The following is a 20707-nucleotide window of genomic DNA, read 5'->3' on the forward strand; positions in this document are numbered from 1 at the left end:
TTTTTAAAATGAGAGTATATTTGTTAAAAATTAAATTCCTAAGGAGAAAATAGTCTTTAAAAGCAGATAATATCTTGTCTGCCATATTATACTTTTTGCACAGTATATAATAGGTGCTTAGTAGCATCTTGGTTGTACGTTGGTGTCTTTGGATCAAACTCACAGAATTAGCATTACTGAATATTTCTGGGAGTGGCATTATAGATCCACCTACATTAGCAGTTCTACACAAGGGTATCTGCACAAGGGTATTAATCCAGTCATCTATGTTATTTTTTTTTAATATTTATTTATTCATTAGAGACATGGAGCAAAAGAGAAAGAGAGGCAGAGACACAGGCAGAGAGAGAAGCAGGCTCCATGCAGGGAGCCCGACGTGGGATTCAATCCTGGGTCTTCAGGATCATGCCCTGGGCGGCACTAAACCGCTGAGCCACCCAGGCTGCCCCATCTATGTGTTTTTAAATAATGGATTGCCCAAACCTTGAGTGCAACTAACTTTTTAGACTATCTTAGAAGGAATAAAATTTTCCCTTATTGAATCTTTATGATATATACCAGCTGGCTAGGTATTATTTCATATCTTTTGTCAATTAAACCTTGTAGTTCTAAACACTTAGGTGATGGTATCTCCACTGATACAATATAAGCATGGTAAGGTCAAAGAGGTTAAGTCACATGTTTAGTGTTTATGGTACTCAGAATCAAACCTAGACATCAATTTTTTCCATTCCTGGTATTTAAAATTATTTATTTTTTAAAAATGAACATATTTTGCTTTTATGTTACTTGAACTTTAAATTTGATCTGAAAGAGATACGTATCACATAATTCAGCCACTTTAAATGCCTGGTATTTAAGTAGTTTTAAAAGACAGGCTAGAGCATAGACTATCGAATGTGAAAAATAATTACTAAATTATATTGGCAGTGATAATAAGCTTTGATTAATTCATCGGTATTTTTGTTGCAAGTAAGTGCTTTTCCTTTTCAAACCATATCTATCATCAATAAAGCACAGGATTTGCCCCCCCCACACACACACCTTTATAGTTTCATTCCAGTACAAAAATAGGTTTTTATTGTTAAGTAGTACCATTTTGTAACAAAGATGACTATGTAATTAATTAGTATATTTAAAAGTTAGGTTCACTAATATTATAAGTAATAAAAGCCAAATCCTGCTGCAAGATTTTTTGTAAGTATGACCTTTTAATGAATCAAAACAACTTATAGTTGTCTGTAAGTAGTTGTAGTTTTTAGAGATGAAAAGATAAAGTCATAAGATTGTTTACTTCTGTACCAGAAAATATTGAATGTTTTAGTAATGTTTAAGAATATTAAAACATTAATAATTTCAAGAGATTTAAGAAACACCCTATAAAACTAATTATTGGGGTGCCTGGGTGGCTCAGTCAGTTAAGTGTCTGCCTTTGGCTCAGGTCATGATCTCAGGGTCCTGGGATTGAGCCTGACATCCAGCTCCCTGCTCAGTGAGGAGTCTGCTTCTCCCTCTCCATCTGCTGCTCCCCCTGCTTGTGCCCTCTCTCTCTGTCAAATAAATTAAATCTTTTAAAAAACCTAATTATCTAGTTATGTACAATTTTTAATCAAATTATTGCTAACATTAAGAAAATCATCTTTCTTTTTTTTTTTTTTTTTTTTTTTTTTTTTTTTTTTTTTTTTTTTTTTTTTTTTTTTTTAAAGATTTTATTTATTTATTCACGATAGTCACAGAGAGAGAGAGAGGCAGAGACACAGGCAGAGGGAGAAGCAGGCTCCATGCAGGGAGCCCGACGTGGGATTCGATCCCGGGTCTCCAGGATCGCGCCCTGGGCCAAAGGCAGGCGCCAAACCACTGCGCCACCCAGGGATCCCCAAGAAAATCATCTTTCACTTACCTAAGTGTGGCAACTTTTAATTTATGAACTAAGGATGTTAAGAAAACCTCTAGGCTGTTGTCTAGCACTATATCAGCACTATACTTTTTACAAAGTAAGGGCATTTTAATATTTCCCCTCTGACTGCCAAAATAAGGAAGACAGAGATCTCAGAACATAAAGAAATAGTTACTACCAGGAAATCTTATTACACGATAGATTTTTTTTTTCCATTCAATGAGTCTCTCGTTTCCTGTTGTTCTCTGTCATACCATCCCTTTTATCCCCATTTTGCTACCAGCTAATGTTTGGTAATAGCTGTGTTAGATAAGATAACCTTAAGAACTTGAAAGGACTTTAGGAATCTCTCAAACCACTTAATACAATTTATCTTTCTTTATAGAATTACTGACATTCAGCCTCTGTGTAAGATTTTTAATTACAATTAGCACTGATATTTGCAAGATAGTCCTTACATAATGTGTCATAATTATACCCTACTGTCTAGTACAAGCTAAGGGTTTAGTAAATCATAGCAGTAATTATTTATTATAGGGAAGAGTTAATTATGAAAAAACTTTTCCTTATGTTTAGCTGAAATCTGCTTCTCTATAATTTTAGTTCATGGTTCTAGATTTCTTCTAAAGCAACACAAATGAATATTTATATAACTCTGCTTCAAATAAAGAATTCCTACTCCATTAAGCCTCTTTTCTGGGTTAAACATTCCTAACTTCATGTACTTTCCTAAACCTCTTGTCATCTAGGTTTTCTGCTCTTTCAGTAATACATTTACTCATTATCTCACCTAAGTTATGTCTAGAACGGGGTGCTACCACTTACATAAGGTCCTACAGTACCCAACAATGCAGATTTTAGTAGAACTTTCTGTCTCCCTTGCTATTTTATGATGTAACCGTGATTATATGACAGTTTTGAGGCATCGGGTATTGGCTCATATGGAGCTTTTATCCAGCTCAATTTTATGGATAATTCTTCTCATCTCCTCTCACAATTATTCTTCCAGTGTGGTATCCCTTATATTGCATTTGTGCAAGTGACATTTTGATAGTATGCATGTAGATGTTTATATTTATCCCTGTTAAATTTAAATTTTCTGGTTTTAGTCTACTCTTTTAACCTGTCAAATGATTTAAAACACCTAATTTTGTCAGTAAACAAATTGGACATCTTTATGGTTATACAATTATCCTATGTCTCTTTCAGCACCTTAAAGCTGGTATAATAATACTCCACAGGGTAGTTTTGAAAAAGTTTAAGTGGAATCACTTATACATTCTTTCTTTTTTGGAGTAATTACTGTGTGTTAAGCATAAGAGATAAAGCATAATTTGTCATTAACAATATCAAATAGATTAAAAGCATGGTTCTTGGCTTCTAGCTAACCTACATTCCAGTTTGTGTTCAATAGTTCCCTTTTTATTCAATAAAAATGGAGGGATAATTAATAATTCATATACTCATGTAAATATATTCATCATAAGGGAATATGTTACATGCCAAATTAGTAATAAAGGTAATAATTGCTTTGAATTTGGAGTGTTGCTTTGTGAAATACTGTAGTAGGGAACCTATATTGAGTACTAGTGTGTAAGGACTTCACCTCTATAACTGAGCATTTCAGGATGAAGTATGGTATTTTCTTAAAATAGATTCTAGGAAATGAAATGAGCTTTGTTAAATCAGTTATTAAAATATGTTCCTTTTTCAAATAAATGGCATTGTAAAATCCCATTCTTGATGTTGGAATTTCTCATTGATTTACAGGGGGAAATTTAAATTGGATTAAATTTAAAATTTACTCTGTTGTTTTTCTGCATGTGTCCCATCTCTTGGTATCTTTTAATTTTTCTCTCCTAACATGTACCATATAAATATTGGGCATATTTATTATGGATAAGTTACTATGTTAATTTTCCAATTATCAGTCCAAGGTAACATAAATAGTATGTTGTCAGGAACTTTTTTTGTTAAAGAAAGAAATAGCCTATACAGAAAACCCAAAAGGCTCCACCAAAAAGCTGCTAGAACTGAGAAATGAGTTCAAATAAAAGATTACAAAATCATTCTTCAGACATCTGTTGCATTTCTATACATTGATAATGAAGCAGCAGAAAGAAATTTAAAAAAACCCATTTACAATTGCAGCAAAATTATGGAATATTTAGGAATAAACCCTAACCAAAGAGGAGAAAGACTTATACACAGAAAACTCTAAAACACTGGTGAAAGAAATTCAAGATGACACAAAGAAATGGAAAGATAGTCCTTGTTCATGGATTGGAAGAACAAATACTGTTAAAACATCTGTATTACCCAAAGCAATCTACACATTCAACGCAATCTGTATCAAGATAACAACAGCATTTTCCACAGAACTAAAACAATCCTAAAATTTGTATAGGATCACAAAAGACCCTGAATAGCCAAAACAATCTTTAAAAAGCAAAGCAAAGCTGGAAGCATCACAATTCTGGACTTCAAGTTATATCACAAAACTGTGGTAATCAGAGCAGTATGGTACTGGCACAAAAACAGACATATAGATCAATAGGACAGAACAGAAAACCCACAGATACCCACAATTATATGGCCAATTAATCTTCAACAAAGCAGGAAAGAATATCCAGTGGGAAAAAGTCTCTTCACCAAATGGTGTTCGAAAACAGGACAGCAACATGCAAAAAAAGAAACAGGACCTCTTTCTTACACCGTACATAAAAATGAACTCAAAATGAATGAAAGAGCGCACTTGATGGGATGATGAGCACCGGGTGTTATACTGTATGTTGGCAAATCAAACTTCAATAAAATTTTTTAAAAAAGAAAGAAAGACCTAAATGTGAGACCTGAAATCATTAAAATCCTAGAAGGGAGCACAGAGTTAACTTCTCTGACATTAGTCATAGCAACTTTTTTCTAGAAAGGTTCTCCGAGGCAAGGGAAACAAAAGCAAATGTAAACTATCGGGACTATATCAAAATAAAAAGCTTCTGCACAGTCAACAAAACTAAAAGGCAACATATGGAATGGGAGAAGATCTTTCCAAATGGCATATCTGATAAAGGGTTAGTATCCAAAATATGTAAAGAACTTTTAAAACTCAACACCCAAAAAATGAATAATCCAATTTAAAAAATGGGCAGAAGACATGAACAGACATTTTTCAAGGAAGACATACAGATGGCAACAAGCTTGTGAAAAGATGCTCAACATCATTAATCATCAGGGAAATGCAATTCAATGGCTAACAACAATACGAGAAACAACAGGTGTTGATGAGCATGTGGAGAAAAGGGAACCCTCATGCGCTAGTGGTGGGAATGCAAACTGGCACAGCCACTCTAGAAAATACAATGGAGGTTCCTCAGAAAGTTAAAAATAGAACTGCTTACTCTATGATCCAGCAATTGCCCTACTAGGTATTTACCCCAAAGAATACAAAAACACCAATTCAGAGAGATTGATTGATGAATGTATAAAGAAGTAGTACATATGCATGCAATATATATATATATACAGTGGAGTATTATTCAGCCATAAGAGAACGAAATCTTGCCATATGCAGTGACATGGATAGAATTAGAGAATATAATGCTAAGTGAAATAGAGACAGACAAATGCTGTATGATTTCACTCATATGTGGAATTTAAGAAGTAACACAAATGAGGAAAGGAAAAAAAGAGAACATGAGAGAAAGAGAGAGAAACCAAGAAACAGACTTAACTATAGAGAACAAACTGATGGTTACCAGAGGAGAGGTAGGTTGAGGGGTGGGTAAAGCAGGTGATGGGACTTTAGGAGTGCACTTGTCATGATGGGCACCAGGTGATTAAAATAAAAATTAAAAAAAAAAAATAGAACTTGAGAAGAAAAAAGATTTCTTTGGTACCTATCTTTGAAGTATATCTGAGTGAAAGTTTTGCACTCTCAGCTAGGTCTTTCTGATACTAAGTGTTAATTGAACAGGTTCCCGGTATTTGTGAAACCTGTATATAAATTCAACTCAGATAGTTTACTCAACAGTTATTACATGTCCAGCATTGTGTTGGTATCTTTCATGTATTTCATAATTAAATTATTTTTGATAATGAATCTGAAGTACCCTTTTTATTTGGTCAAAGTGAAAAAAAAATGTCTTTAGGAGGATGTGTGTGGAACACCTGTCTGAGGTATATCCAGGGATGGATAGAATAGATTATGTGAAACGTAGGATTGCGTTATGGTATAAAGAATCTTTAGAGAATCAGCTTTTCCTTTGAAATCATCATAGTACTAATGGGGGAGGTGGGTATATTGGGTTTAGGAAAAGGAGAAAAATTTCTGACCATACCTCCTACAATAACTTTATTTTGTGTTGGCTTAGTGCTCAATTGGTTTGGTGTATCCATAGAGAAAACAGCATTTTAAAATGTCGTTTCTTTGGTGAACAATAAGATATTAGGAATCAGATTTGTGAAATTTCATGTTTATACATATAAAAAAGTAAATTCTTCTATTATCTTCTCCCACAGATTCTCTCCAAGCCTCAATAGTTTTACCTTTCAGGTAGGGGGAATAGGGAAGAAATCAATATATATAGTGGATAAGTGAAATTAATGATATTAGAAACCTGGAGGTCTATTTTATATTCTCCTAAACTACCAAATCTATAATTTTATACACTTTATTTTTCTATGAGAGATGAATAAATTATTCCTTGAGTTTGACCATGCTTAATTAAAATATTTGTAAAGCACATTGAGATCTATTAATAAACAGTATAGATATTATAATTAAGTATTATAAATGAATAAATATATTAATCCTAAATGTGGTTAATAACTACTGGGAACAGTCCTTTTTTCTCAACTTCATAGTAATTGAAAACCAAGTAGAACAGGTGGAGAAATATGAATACAATGGTATTTTTCTTTTTATAAAGATTTTATTATTTGTGAGAGACACAGAGAGAGAGAGAGGCAGAGACACAGGCAAAGGGAGAAGCATTCTCCATGCAGGAAGCCCGATGTGGGACTCGATCCCAGGTCTCTGGGATCACACCCTGGGCTGCAGGCGGTGCTAAACTGCTGAGCCACTTGGGCTGCCCTACAATGGTATTTTTAAAAAATATTTTATTTATTCATGAGAAACACACAGAGAGAGGCAGAGACATAGGCAGAGGGAGAAGCAGGGTCCCTGTGGGAGCCTAATACGGGACTTGATCCCAGGGCCCCGGGATCATACCCTGAGACAAAGGCAGACGCTCAACCACTGGGCCACCTGGGCGCCCTTGAATATAGTGGTATTAAATTTAGCATGTAAAGGCCTTGCATTAAGCAGTTTCCTGAGCTATGAATATAATCTCTGTCTTTTGGATCAACGTTACTGATAATTTGGAAGTCATTAGATGTTCCTGACATGGAACAGAAGTTGTTACATGGTCCTTTTTCTATGTGCTCAATCTAGATGGTTAAGGAATGGAGCAGATAAAACCCAAATTAAGGCTACTTCAAGGTCAGTATAACATCTGTACTAATGGATTCTCTTAAATCTTCAGTTTATATTTCATTTCTTAAGTACTGTTTGGCATATTATAGCCTGGCATAATTGTGCTTCAGTGTACAAGGTAGGAGAGATAGTAAAATTTCAGTATTATAGTCATGAGTTTAAAGATATGTAGGTTGTAGGCACAGAGCCAGATTACGAGAGAAATCACACCAAGTCTCAGCACAGAAAAGCAGCGGTGCCTGAGGATGTGTGATTTTTCTGACATCACCTATCAGGTTCTCCCATTTAGTTGCCTTGTTGAGAGAAGTGACACATTTTCCCAGAGAGAAGCAAGCAATGGCAAACCTTCACATGTGAGGTCAGATACTATCAGCATGGGGGTAATTTGACTGAAACTTGGAGGAGACTTTTTGTCACATGGACATGTGGGACACGAGCTAAATGGATAGAAGTTGTAGAACTCGATTATTTAATTCTTAGATTGCCATTAATTTTGCATGTGTGTGTATGTGCATGTGGTGAAATATATACAACATTTAAATTTATCATTTTAACCATTTTTTAAGTATATGTAGTTCAGTGGTATTAAATTCATTCACATGGTTACACAACCATGGCCACGACTCATCTCCACAATTTTTTCATCCTCCCAAGCTGAAACTCCATGCTCATTAAACAGTAACTCCTTCTTACTCCCTTCCCCCCAGCCCCTGGCAACCACCATTCTCCTTTTGGTCTATGAATTTACTAGTCTAGGTACTTCATATAAATGGAATCCTATAGTGTTTGTCTTTTTGTGATTGGATAATTTTATGTAACATAGTGTGTTCCAGGTTTTTTCTTGTAACAGAATTGTATTTTCTTTTAAAGACCCAGTAATAATCCCATTGTAGGTATGTACTACATTTTTTTTATACATTCATTTATAGATGGATGCTTGGCTTGCATTGCTTATACCTTTTGATACCATGTACTTCTTTAAAAAATTTTTTAGAGCAGTTACAGATTTACAACAAAATTGCAAGAAAGATACAGAGATTTTTCATACATCTCCTATCCAACACATGCATAGCCTCCTCCACTATCAACATCACTTACCAGAATGGTACTTTTTAAACTCAATATGAACCTACATTGCCACATCACATTTACCCAAAGTCCACAGTTTACCTTAGGGTTCACTTTTGATGTTGTACAGTCCATGGGTTTGGACAAATGTATGAAGACATACAGCCATCATTATAATATCATACCGAGTATTTTCTTTGTTCTAAAACTCTTATGTGCTCTACCTATTCAAAGACTGATCTTTTTATTGCCTCTATAGTTTTGCCTTTTCCAAAATGTCGTATAGTCGGAATCATACAGTGTTTAGCCTCTTCATGTTGGCTTCCTTTACTTAGTAATATGCATTTAAGTTTCCTCCATGTTTTTACATGATTTGATAGCTCATTTCTTTTTAGTGCTGAATAATATTCCATTGTCTTGATGTACTACCATGTATTTATCCATTCGCCTACTGAAGTGTATCTTAGTTTCTTTCACATTTTGGCAACTTTGAATAAAGTGGCTTTAAACATCTATGTGTAGGTTTTTGTGTAGACCTAAGTTTTTAAGTCCTTTGAGTAAATATCAAAGAGTGAGTAAATATCAAGGAGTGTGCTTGCTGGATCAGATGATGAGTATGTTTAGTTTCTTAAGAAACCACCACACTGACCTGTGACTGTACTGACCTGTGACTGTACCATTTGGCCTTCCTACCAGCAATGAGTGAAGTTCCCATTGCTCCACATCCTTATCAGCATTTGGCGTTGTCAGGGTTTTGAATTTTGACCATTCTGATAGGTATATGGTGGTATCTCACTTTTGTTTTAGTTTGCATTTCCCTGATGACTTATGATGTGGGACAGCTTTTCATATGCTTATTTTCTATTCGTGTATCTTCTTTGGTGAGGTATCTTTTAAGATCTTTGGCCTATTCATCAAGTTTTTCTTACTCTTGGGTTTTAAGAGTTCTTTGTGTATTTTGGGTAAGAGTTCTTTATCAGATGTGTCTTTTGCAATTATTTATTCTCGATCTATGGCTTGTCTTCTAATTTTCTTAATATTGTCTTTTACAGAGCAGAAGTTGTTCATTTTAATGAATTCTAGTATGTTTTGGTGTTGTATCTAAAAAGTTATCACCATACCCAAGTTTATCTAGGTTTTCTCCTGTTATTTTGTAGGAGTTTTATAATTTTGCATATTACATTTAGGCCTGTGATAATTTTGAATTAGTTTTTGTGACAGATATAAAGTTCTGCATCTAGATTTATTTATTTATTGCATGTGGGTGTCCAACTGTTCCGGCGTCATTTGTTGAAGAGACTGTCTTTGCTGTATTGTGTTGCCCTTGCTCCTTTGTCAAAGTTTAGCACCACTTACTTTTAAATCATTCATTTGTTTATGGTAAAAAAAGCATTTGGGGTTTTGGTAAGAACTAGTTTATAAGATCAAACATGGTTTTCCTGATCTCTGCAGATTTTATTCATTTAGAAAAGGCGAGAGCCTATGATGTGTACCATGCTATTTGCTGCACGTACACTGGCACACAACACACATGATGCCAGGCGTCACAGAGATTAGAGTGTAGCAGGGGAAGTGGACACTACTTAAATAATTTCATGATTAAATGTAAAACCAGAACTGTAATAAGCATTATAGATAGGGAAGTGATACTCAGTATCATAATAACTTTGAGGGTATTTCACTGGTATTTTTTAGGGGTGAAGTAAGACACAATCAGGAAAGGGAGGGTGAAGGAATGTTCTAGGCAGAGGAAATAATGTGTAGATAGGCCTTTTTGCCCATTCTTGGAGACAAGAGCAGCCCAGGTGACCTAGGGGGTATGAGCATGGTATAACTCTTAAAAACATACAAATCTTGCAGACTATAATAAGGTATTTAGTCTGTATGCTGAGAGCAATGGGAAGCCATTGATGTGTTTTAATTGACGAGAGGGCTCAATAGATTTGGTTGAAATGACCATATTTTAGTTTTTAAAAGATCTCAGGAGGAGTATGTTAAATGGATAGAGTGGATGAGGTTAAAATTGAATCCAGACAGTTGAGTAAAGAGAGTTTTGCGATTTTTATGGCAAAAAGTAATGAGTGGGATGATAGTGGCAGAAATGAAGAGAAATTTAAGTTTGAGAAAAGGTAGAGAGCTTAATTACTGGGATATTGTGATGGATTGGACATGGAGAAAGGTGTTAAGGATAATTCATAGATATATAAATCGTACAACAGGACCATGATGGTCCTTCATTGAAGAAGTACATGGGATGACGAAATGGTGGAAGCCAAAGCCGGTGATTCTTGAGAAATCTGGTTGTGAAAAGGGTTAGTGTGAACAGATTAGACTGTAGCCATTGGAAAATGTAGGATCTAAAGAAGGTTTCCATTCTTTGTTTTGTTTTTGAGATGTGAGAGACGAACATATTTAAAAGCCAGTGCAGAGATCTGCTAGTTGTGAGAGGTTGAATATGTGTGGGGTGTAAAAGGGTTAATGGATAATACAAGAAGTCTGTGAGTGGGCTATACTGAGGATGGGCAGGGAAAAGAATCCCAAATTGTCATGTGGAGAGACTTTAGATAATGAGGAGGGAGAAGAAAAGAGATTAGCACAGGTGCCGTGTTAAGACAAGAAACACAAATTAGCAAGCACTGACAATATCAAAGTCAATTATTAAAGTTGCTAAATTTTCCATGTCTGTTTTCTATTATGTATACCATTTATAGACAGATTTGACTATGAAGAACTGACCAGTACCTCAGAGTGAAAATGTCCTTATTCCTTGTCACCTCTCATGCTGTCTTTCAAATAACCTGCTACGTCAGGTGCAATTAAGAGTTTATAGTGGAATGACATATCCTCATTAAATTTAAACTCTCTACCTCTAAAAGTTTGAATTTTTTTTTTGAATTGTGAGTGTGTTGATTTTGATACTATTTGCAATGTGCTGTGTGCATGTATATATGGGTGTTTGTGAAAATCACATCTTTTAAATTTATATAAAGCTTGTTAAATGTGCATTTTGTAAATTTTTGATAGATACTTGCTTCCTGTAGCACAGTGATATTTGAGGGTGGGGAAGAGGTCCCATCCATTGTCTTATCTTCAAATTGGTGAAAAAATCATATTTTAGTTCAAAGCTGTTCAAGTAAGTCCTTGCTCCGTTTTCCCACCCTGTCTTCAGTGATATTATTTGGAGTCAGCAATCAATGGATTCCATCCCTCTGAGACTTGCTTAACCTACAGCCGCTGATATAATACAGGCAAGAGCTTGTTACTTTATCTGAATTGTCCATCGCTACCTTAATGAGTGAAATGGTTAAGTAGAGGAGGGGGCGAGTCTTAAGGAATGTGTGTACCATTTGAGCTGAATATTTCAGTGTATGTAGAGAGAGGGAGGGTGAGAGAGAAATCCACTTACATCACTAGAACTGCATTGAGTGTGAGCCTGGCAGGTTAAGAGACAGACTACAGTGTCTTGCTTTCTGCAGGAAGCAGCAATGCCGTTTGTTTCCTAAGAGGAATTTTTTATTTAGAAAAGGAAGCTTTCTCTCTACCCAGGAAATGGCTTTCCTTGTGCGTTGCTATGCCAACTGCCTGCAGCCATGGTCCTCCAAAGTAAGCACAATAATGTAATTATATTGGTGTATTGCATTCAGACTCATGATTCTCGAGATTGTGTGTGTGCATGTGCTGTGTTTCTGTTAGTGACTCTCTTGCTAGCAGTCATGCTTGTGTTGAGTGTGAGGGACAGACATCATTAAATTAAATGTCCATCAGTGTCATGCTGCTAAGATTAATTGTGCAAACTTGGTTAGTGGAGTGGGACAGAGATCACTGGTCACCACTCTGTCAGCATCATTAGCAGCTAGGGAGGAGGTCCCGATTCACATGCTCTGCCCTGATTTTTTCTTTCTTTCTTTTCCTTTTTTCTTTTTTTCCTGGTTGGAGGGGTCCGTATGTGTGATTGCAAATGAAACAAGAGTATTAACAATGCTTGGCTGAATGCTAGAGACTGGTTCTCATACCACCCTGACTAATATAATTCTGTATTAAGCCTTTTTGAGGGGAGTCTGTGTGCAGTCAGCCATTTTAGCTTTTTTTTTTTTTTTCTTCTTTTCTTTTGCTTCTTGTTCTTCAATCTCAGAAATGATCTTGTTCTCTTGGAAGACTGAGAGCTGTATAAGGTTTCCTCAGTCTTGTCACAGCCTAAGATGGTTAGAGTTTCAGTGTTATAAAAATGGAGACGAACACCGTTGTTCGGATTCCTTTTCTGGTCTACAAGTGTGAGGGGTTTTTTAAGCTTACCAGTAGTGACACTTTAAGCTGCAGCTTGGTTTCCTCCTCCTCTTTTTTTTTCCCCCTTTTTTCTTTTTTCTTTTAATTTAATGCTGTAGAGGGTGACTTGCCATCCATGAGAGATTGGTACATGATGTGTAAATTCAGTTCAGCATATGTTTCTTCATTATGAAACCACTAGCAATCCCAGCTAACCATGGAGTTATGGGCCAGCAGGAGAAACATTCAGTAAGTATCGCAAATGCTGCTTGTGCTTCATCAGCACGTCATAGAGAATTGCTTTAAAATGGGAATTATTGCTGCTTCTGTTGAGGGAAAAGAGGTCTTTTAGAGGGTGTGATAGTCTACTTGGAGGCGGGAGGGTAAGTTATGACTGGCTTGCGCTTCTAATTTTGTTGTGATTTTTAAAAATTTTTAACAAGACCAACAATTCATTTAAGGGAAAATTTTGGACAGCCGATTTTTATCGTCAGAAACTAGCACTTGACAATTCAGGTTTGACTTAATACTCAAACAGTTTTTTTAAGAATGTTTTTTATAGTTGAATTTAATGAGAGATCATGGAAAGGGTTATTGGGAACAGGCGTCTGTGGTAAGGAATTCACATGTAGGTTTGAGGGAGGGCGGGAGAGCTTTGGGTATTGATTTGGTAATAAAACGTTTGGTTAGTGGGACTCATCTGACTTCTTAACATGCATTAATAGGTGATAAAAACAGAGGATAATTTTTTTAATGCCACAAGTATTGCTGCTTTCTAATTGATCCCATGAGTCAGCTATGCATTTGTCATGCCGAAATCCCACAGGCAGCTACTGCTGTTTGTAGGAAACACTCTTCTATGGCTAACACCAAGCCTGAGCCGCCTGTTTCAGGAATGGGGGTTCTCACGGTGCTACTTTTATGTCACCATGTTGGAGTTTCCTGCCGTCACACTGATTCATGTGGTTTATCTCTCTACGTTTTTTAAAATTCCCCAAATAAAAATGTATAAATTTAAGCGCTTATACAGGAGTCTAAGTATTTTTTAAATTGCCTGTTTTTACACCCTATTATATAGCAAGCGTTCTATTAGGGTATAGGAATTATCTTCTGTGTGTTCTTAAAAGGATAAGGTGTTAAAATTGTGAAAATTGAGAAAAATCGCTAAGGCTTTATAGAGAGGAGGCCATGAATTAGGAATATTTAGCTGCTTAGGCTTATGAGTGTAGTTTGGTTTTGATAAATTAAATCCAAGAAATTTTCTTAGATGAAGTGACCCTTATGGCACTATCTCACTTTTCCAGTGAACCGCAGGATGTTCTTAGGGAAGTATCTGAGGTGGAAGCGTGCTATGATGCTGTGGGTAGAGCCCGGCCCCTTCATAATGAGGTCCTAGTGGTACCTCACTAATTAAATCTCTTCAGGTCAGATCCAGGAAAAGACCGGTCTTCTACTCACTTACTTTCAGTAATAGAAAAGGTTGTTATAGAAGAGTTCCACTTTTGATTTTATTAGCAGGGCCTTTGAAATTAAACTCCTCTGTAGTCATGGTTTCTCCAGGTAAAAGTGAGACTATTACTTAAGACTACTTCAGGAGCCTTAGAAGGAAAGTTTAAACTACAGGTTCCTTGTCTACCTTTTTCACATATCCTTTCTCAAAATGGAGGGAGGGAGTATTTAGATTAATAATATAATTTTAGTGAATGAATAAAATTGTTAAAATTATTTGCTAATGGTGGTGGGGGAAGTATTACTAGATTTGTGACAACAAGAGCAGTTGGGATACCACCGAATAGTGCGTAAGCTACAGTACCTAGTATACTGTTCTGTATCATATTTGTTTCCTGACAAGTGCTTTATGTATATATTTTACTGAAATTTAGGGTAATGCTATAACAAAAGTAACCATAGCCATAAAATAGCCTTAAATCAAGCAATCTCTAAAAAAAATGTAAGTGGTATGTCCATGATACTTTTACAAACTGAAGGACTGGGATTGGCCATCCCAGAGCACCACGTGTGGCAGCGCCGGCCTGTGGCGTCAAGATCTTGCCGTGTACTCATGGATGAGTTTTTGGTTATCTAGACTTTGCTGTGTAATGAGCAGGCTTTCAGATTTTAATGATTTACGAGGAGTTGAATAGGAGCATAATCACTCTGGCTCTCATCTAACAGGTGACTCAGTAAACTGTTGAGCAAAAATGAGTGAGAATGCCCCTCTTCTGACTTGTGAGGCTTTATAAGACTGATGTCAGAGCTAATTTTAAATGAGGAAAATTTAGTAAATTGACAAAGACTTCTGTTTTTGCTTCTACAAAAGGTTGCAGCTTTTTATGTGGCTTTGCTTTTTTGACAATAGAAGTGAGCAAGAAACTAAAAAAGCAAAAACGTTAAATTGGGTGCTTTTAAAAGAGCTGTGATTGGGCACCAGTAGTAAACTCACTTATTCTGCTTTTTTCAGATCTTATGGGCTCCTATTCTTTATTTCTGGCTATTTCAGTACATTTTCTCAGTTGCTGGCACATAGTAGGTACACAATAAATGCTGTTGAATTTCTCATTTAATTTTATTTTTGAATCAATGAAGTTTCATTTAACCCTCTAAACTAGTGAATTTCATATATTTTATTACATCTCCTCCCCACCCCAGCTCTATATAGTCAGTTGATAACACTGGGATGAATACCTGTATGTCACCAAAAATGTCCCAGCCTGGGCTGTATGTATTCTAGTCATCTAGTGCTTTCAGTTAGTCTTCAGAGAAATCTTCTAGTTTTGTGAATTTTGAAAATAAAATACATTTTAAAAATACGATAAAACTGTACTTTCTAAAAGAGTACTGTTGAGCACGAGTTGTACTGACTGTGGATAGATATTTCATGAAAAGAAGTTTTCTAACCTCAGTAAATTGGGGAAACCTTTAGGATGGCATTACGGGTGTCATTACTCTGTTTACCAACTGTTTTTTTTTAACCTGCCTCTCCCCTATTTGCCTGCCGCAGGTTATCTAATGGGAAGGGTGTTCCTTGAGCGTTTTTTTGAAAATTCTGCATTCTAGGATGACTTTGAATCCTTGCAGATTTTAAAATGAATTGCTTAAAATCAACCAGCTTGATATTGTAAAACTGATAATCCCTTTTCCAGTTGGGCATTTTTCTAGGAATTACTGGAATATGTAGTGGGCTGTACTTAAAAATAGATGAAACCTCAGTCATGATTGAATAATAATTTTAAAAAGTGGTGTACCTAAGAAAACACTTTACTTAAATGTATGGACTAAGTCACAGTAGCTGTCCTTTATTGAGCACTTACTGTATGACAGGCACCGTATATTATCTGGCTTAATTATTATAGCAACCTTCTAAAAAAAGATGTATTGTCACCCTTTTAGAGATAATGAAACTGAAGCTTAGCAGGGTAAAAAATATTTTTTTCCAATATCTAGTAAGTGGTGGAGCCATCATTGGAAGCCAGGTTTGTCTGGTTTCATAGCCCTGCTTCAGCCACAGACCTATACTACTTCTCCTTATGTAGCCAAATTTAGACTACATTAGATGTGTAGACTGCATAATTATGAGAGCTGGTATTAATCAGTGCAATCCATTACCTGAAAAAAATGCTTGCTTTTCTCCTGCTACTCTTTCCTGGTGTGTGTGACATTCCAAGCACTGTTAATGTAAAGAGCAACAGTATCGCAATCAAAATTATTGTATAAAACTTTCATAAAAGTAGTTTTATAAAGCTGTTTATTGCTATGTACAATTTTGATGTTTCCTTGAAACTTGAATTGGGATGATCAGGAATAGATGCCATTTAGCACACTTCCTTCCTGTTTCTGTTTTTCTGTTTGGCCTTATCACACACATACCTTTTTTTGTTTTGCTGCTTAACTCTTTAAACATAACCTTTGCACCTCAACTTCCACTGTTCTGTTTGTAGCTTGTGACAGCCCATCTTTGGCCACTTGTGCTCCATTGGAAGCACTGAGTCTGGCTCTTTCGTCTACCCTGTTTGTGCTTTAATGAGGTCTGCATCTGTCATGGAACCCAACTAGAATTCATGATCTCTTCTCTGAAGTCCATACTGGTCATGGCTTGTTTGTAGCCATAAATATGAATTTCATTATGTCATTAGCTTCTTAACCAAGAAGGAAATTAATGGAGCCTAACCATATGTCTAAATTCCTGTTGGGTCACTAAGGCCCTCACTAATTGACATTCTCTTCTTTATGAACATATTTTTCCCCCAATCATGACTTTTTTATTTAGGACAAGATGATCTGATTACAGACCCTTCAGATTCATTTTCTTTTCTCATTTCTCAACATGCAGTGCTCTTTTCTTGACTTTCACTTGCTCCTTGTCTCTCATGTTCATCTCTGCTTTCTCTGAATATTGATTGGCACCTAACATGCAATGCTTAATTTTATTTATTCTTCTAACCGGTGCTTGTAATTGGTTTGGTATTTATAGTTCGATGAGAGATCATATCTTGAATGAATTCTCTCCCTGCCTTGTACCATGTATTAGGGATAGAGTTGGAATTCAGAATTGTTAACTGTTAAAAGTACAGTATATAGAGAGAAGAATAACAGGAAGTAAGTATAGGTTAGAAGAATGACATGTGAGGGTCCAAGGCAGGAAGATATAGGAGCATGTGAGGAATCAGAAGGTTAGGAAAATCAATGAAGTGTCATTGTTGGAATGGATTATATTAGAGAGTAGGTCAAAACAGGTGATGGAGAGGAGGATTTTAGGATACCTGATAAATAGTGACTATAATTTGAAGATCCAGCAAAGGAGTGTAACCTCGTTATCTTCTCCACCTCCCAAAGTATGTTTCCCCATCTATAACCAGAATATATTTAAGAAAACTCAATTTTTAAGAAATTGTTTTTTTTCCTACCCTGACAATTTGACCTTGTCTGTAAACACTGGGTAGAGTATCTTTAATATAATTTGATTGATGCATTTTCCTTAGCAATGTAGAAAATAGCACTGATTAATTATAGATGTTAGGTTATGTGTCTTTTGAGTTAAGACTCCACCTTTTCTTTATCTGATCTTTTTTTTTTTTTTTCATCTATTATGACAGATACATTTCCTGAGATGAAATAAACTCATCTCTTGGGGAGGTTTTTCACTGTGCTAGCTCACAAAGAGGCCTGAGAGGGAGCAATATCCTATTGTTTTATTCAAGGACAAGGTCATCTTGCCTTGGAATTGGGCCAAGAAACCCTAGCAACAAATAATAGATCTTTTTACTCTGTTAGAAGTGAAGAAATCTATTTTAGAAACTTGCAGTGTATTGCATACGCTACTTATATGTGTGAGATTGAGAAAAGTTCTGTCCCCTTGTGGAATATATTAAAGAAAAACTCTTACCTTTAGTCAAGAGAAGAACCATACTTCCCATCCTTGCTTTTAAATATTGTTTAATAATTTACTAGTGATCCATTTAAAATTAGACTTATAAAAATTAAATCAATTAAGATTAGTGAAAAAATGGTCATGTCACTATAAATATCCCTGAAACTTCTTCAGTCCATTTCCTTGATTTTATGTCTGACAACAGTCTTAATATTTTATCCAGGTAATCTGTTTAAGAATTCCTCCAGAGTGATCATTTGGTTTTCTTCATTTTCCTGTATTAATAATAGTCATGTAAAATTATTTTTATTTAATTTAAATCCCTGATGAAGTACGCTTTAATGCTTACTTTATGTACTTAGTAAAAAGAAAAAGTTACTACTGTCACATCTGTAGCAGTTTTTTGTAAACTTTGAAAAACTTTGCCTATTTAGAACAAATAACCAGCTTATCATTATCCACATATTTTATTTAGATTATGGTTTGGTTATGAGCTTTTTTTTTTTAAGAGATTTTTTTTTGAACTTTATTTTTTTTTATAATAAATTTATTTTTTTATTGGTGTTCAATTTTTTTAAGAGATTTTAAAAACAAAAGAACATGAATGCCTGGATGTATATAGAGATTTGTGTGTGTGCACGTGCGCGTGTGTGTTTTAAATGAAAGTTTATAAATGTGTCCTCTAGGTCCCTGTTACTTTCCTGTTCTAGGATCTTTGCTCTCTTTACCTCCTTATTTTTCTTCATCGTTAAGAAATTAAATTTATTTTTGAAGACCTGACATATGCTTGTATTTCCATTTACAGTATTAAAATGCCAGTGCTATTAGTACTGACATAGGAGTTATACAGGACTGGTTAAATACTGAGCCCATATTCTGGGAACATAGATAAGAAATGTGTACGAAAGCATATAAGAGAACATAAATATACATTTATACTCTAAAGCTCATAAAGAAGTGATATAACAGATTACACTAAAAAAAAAACAACACGTCCCTCTATGTTGTGCATCATACAGATCGTCCTTTTAAGCTCTTGATCCCTGCCCTTGCCTTTCTGTTAGTATAGAAACACTTTCACAACATAGAACTAGTCAGTTGTCAACCACTGCCATTTCTTCTTATTAATTGAACCTGTAGCATAGGCTTCTTATGTTAGTTTTGTTGTGTATATATAGTGTTGTGTGTGTGTGTGTGTGTATATATATATATATATATATATATATATATAGTATGTGTATATGACATATAATAATTGTTCTTAATTAGTCTACGATATGGGTCATATCTGCATAACTTACCAGTCAACCCCTGATCTCTGTTTCCTTTGTATGTTAAGTCATTATATAAATATTCCCCATGCACTTCGAATCTTTTCATTCCTTGTCAGTACACAGATCACACTGCATGCTCATTCCTTATAAAGGCTGTTCTCAGAGATATCTTAGTAATGGATTAACCTTATATTTGTTGATTGAAAAAGTAATAGTCTAGGGACACTTCGGTGGCTCAGCGGTTGAGTGCCTGCCTTTGGCCCAGGGCATGATCCTGGAGTCCTGGGATCAAGTCCCACTTCAGGCTCCCTGCATGGAGCCTGCTTCTCCCTCTGCCTATGCCTCGGCCTCTCTGTCTCTCTCTGTGTCTCTCATGAATAAATAAATAAAATCTTTAAAAAGAAAAAATAATAGTCTGAAAACATCTTGCAGATTAATGTACATATTTTTTTTTGTGAACTCTAGAGAAGTACATTATTGGTTTATATATTGACTTGATTATAAAATGAAATATATATATATATATTTATGAGTGTATTTCATGCATATATGTTTGTGTTAACACAATAATATAGTTAACCCATAATCTCATTTCCAATTTACATATATAGAAAAAGCTAGAATTTAACATTCTGCATGGTTTATTTTATTGGTAAAAGCTAACTTTAGGGAACTTAAAAAATAGAGATTATGATAGGAATATCTTATAATGAATTATTTCCAGTAGGTCAACTTTTCACTAAGTTTAAATGCTAGTAAAGAACTTCATGACTTTCATAATGAAAGAAGACAAACCTGCCTGTAAAAAAAAAAAAAAAAGGCCATAGAATTGTAATCTTGATTGCCTCTCTTCTAGAGAAACAGAATGGGTTCAACTAGACATTTCTATTCTCTGAACTATTTTGAATAAATATGAAAGCACTTTTTTTTCCCTCAGAAAATCAGAAAAAAATTAGAGTTAGTGGGAATATTGTGATGTGCAGTTTTTCTGGGTTTTATTGAACGGAGAAGTGCATAGCACTTTTACTATTAGTGAAAAAGAAGATTGCTTGGGGCTATTAATAAGGATTGAGAAGAATTCACTGAACATGTAGTGGCTGGGCAAGGGGCGGGGGGGCCAGGGGACGTGGGCAGAATTTGAGTGATGAGTACAATTTACAACCTAGGTTTCCAGTGATTGAGATGTGAAAGCTGAAATTAACTTTTTCTTTATGGCTAATTAATCTCTTATTTACTTTTTTTTAAATACCCTTTTCTTCATAATAAGTGGCAATTAAAAATAGGCATTTTATGTTTGTATTATATTAATCTATAAAGTTTCCTATTCCTTGTTTGAATTAATT

At 35.2% G+C, this 20707-nt stretch overlaps 1 protein-coding gene across 18 annotated transcripts in view; it reads left to right on the plus strand.

The window, feature by feature from the left end:
* Positions 1-20707, plus strand: part of RAPGEF2 (Rap guanine nucleotide exchange factor 2) — a 242043-nt gene that overhangs the window by 141155 nt on the left and 80181 nt on the right. For 3 of the 18 annotated variants that reach the window (XM_072773802.1, XM_072773804.1, XM_072773805.1), the window contains exon 1: positions 12378-12971. The exons of 13 other annotated variants lie outside the window; for them this stretch is intronic. In XM_072773802.1, coding sequence (XP_072629903.1) covers positions 12912-12971 — 60 coding nt within the window. In that variant the 5' untranslated portion in view covers positions 12378-12911. Of the gene's footprint in view, positions 1-11952; positions 12063-12377; positions 12972-20707 lie in introns of those variants that run through there. 2 more of the 18 variants (XM_072773803.1, XM_072773806.1) reach the window with 2 other exon arrangements.

The sequence above is a fragment of the Canis lupus genome, chromosome 13 (assembly GCF_048164855.1).
Source record: "Canis lupus baileyi chromosome 13, mCanLup2.hap1, whole genome shotgun sequence".
Classification (NCBI taxonomy): domain Eukaryota; kingdom Metazoa; phylum Chordata; class Mammalia; order Carnivora; family Canidae; genus Canis; species Canis lupus.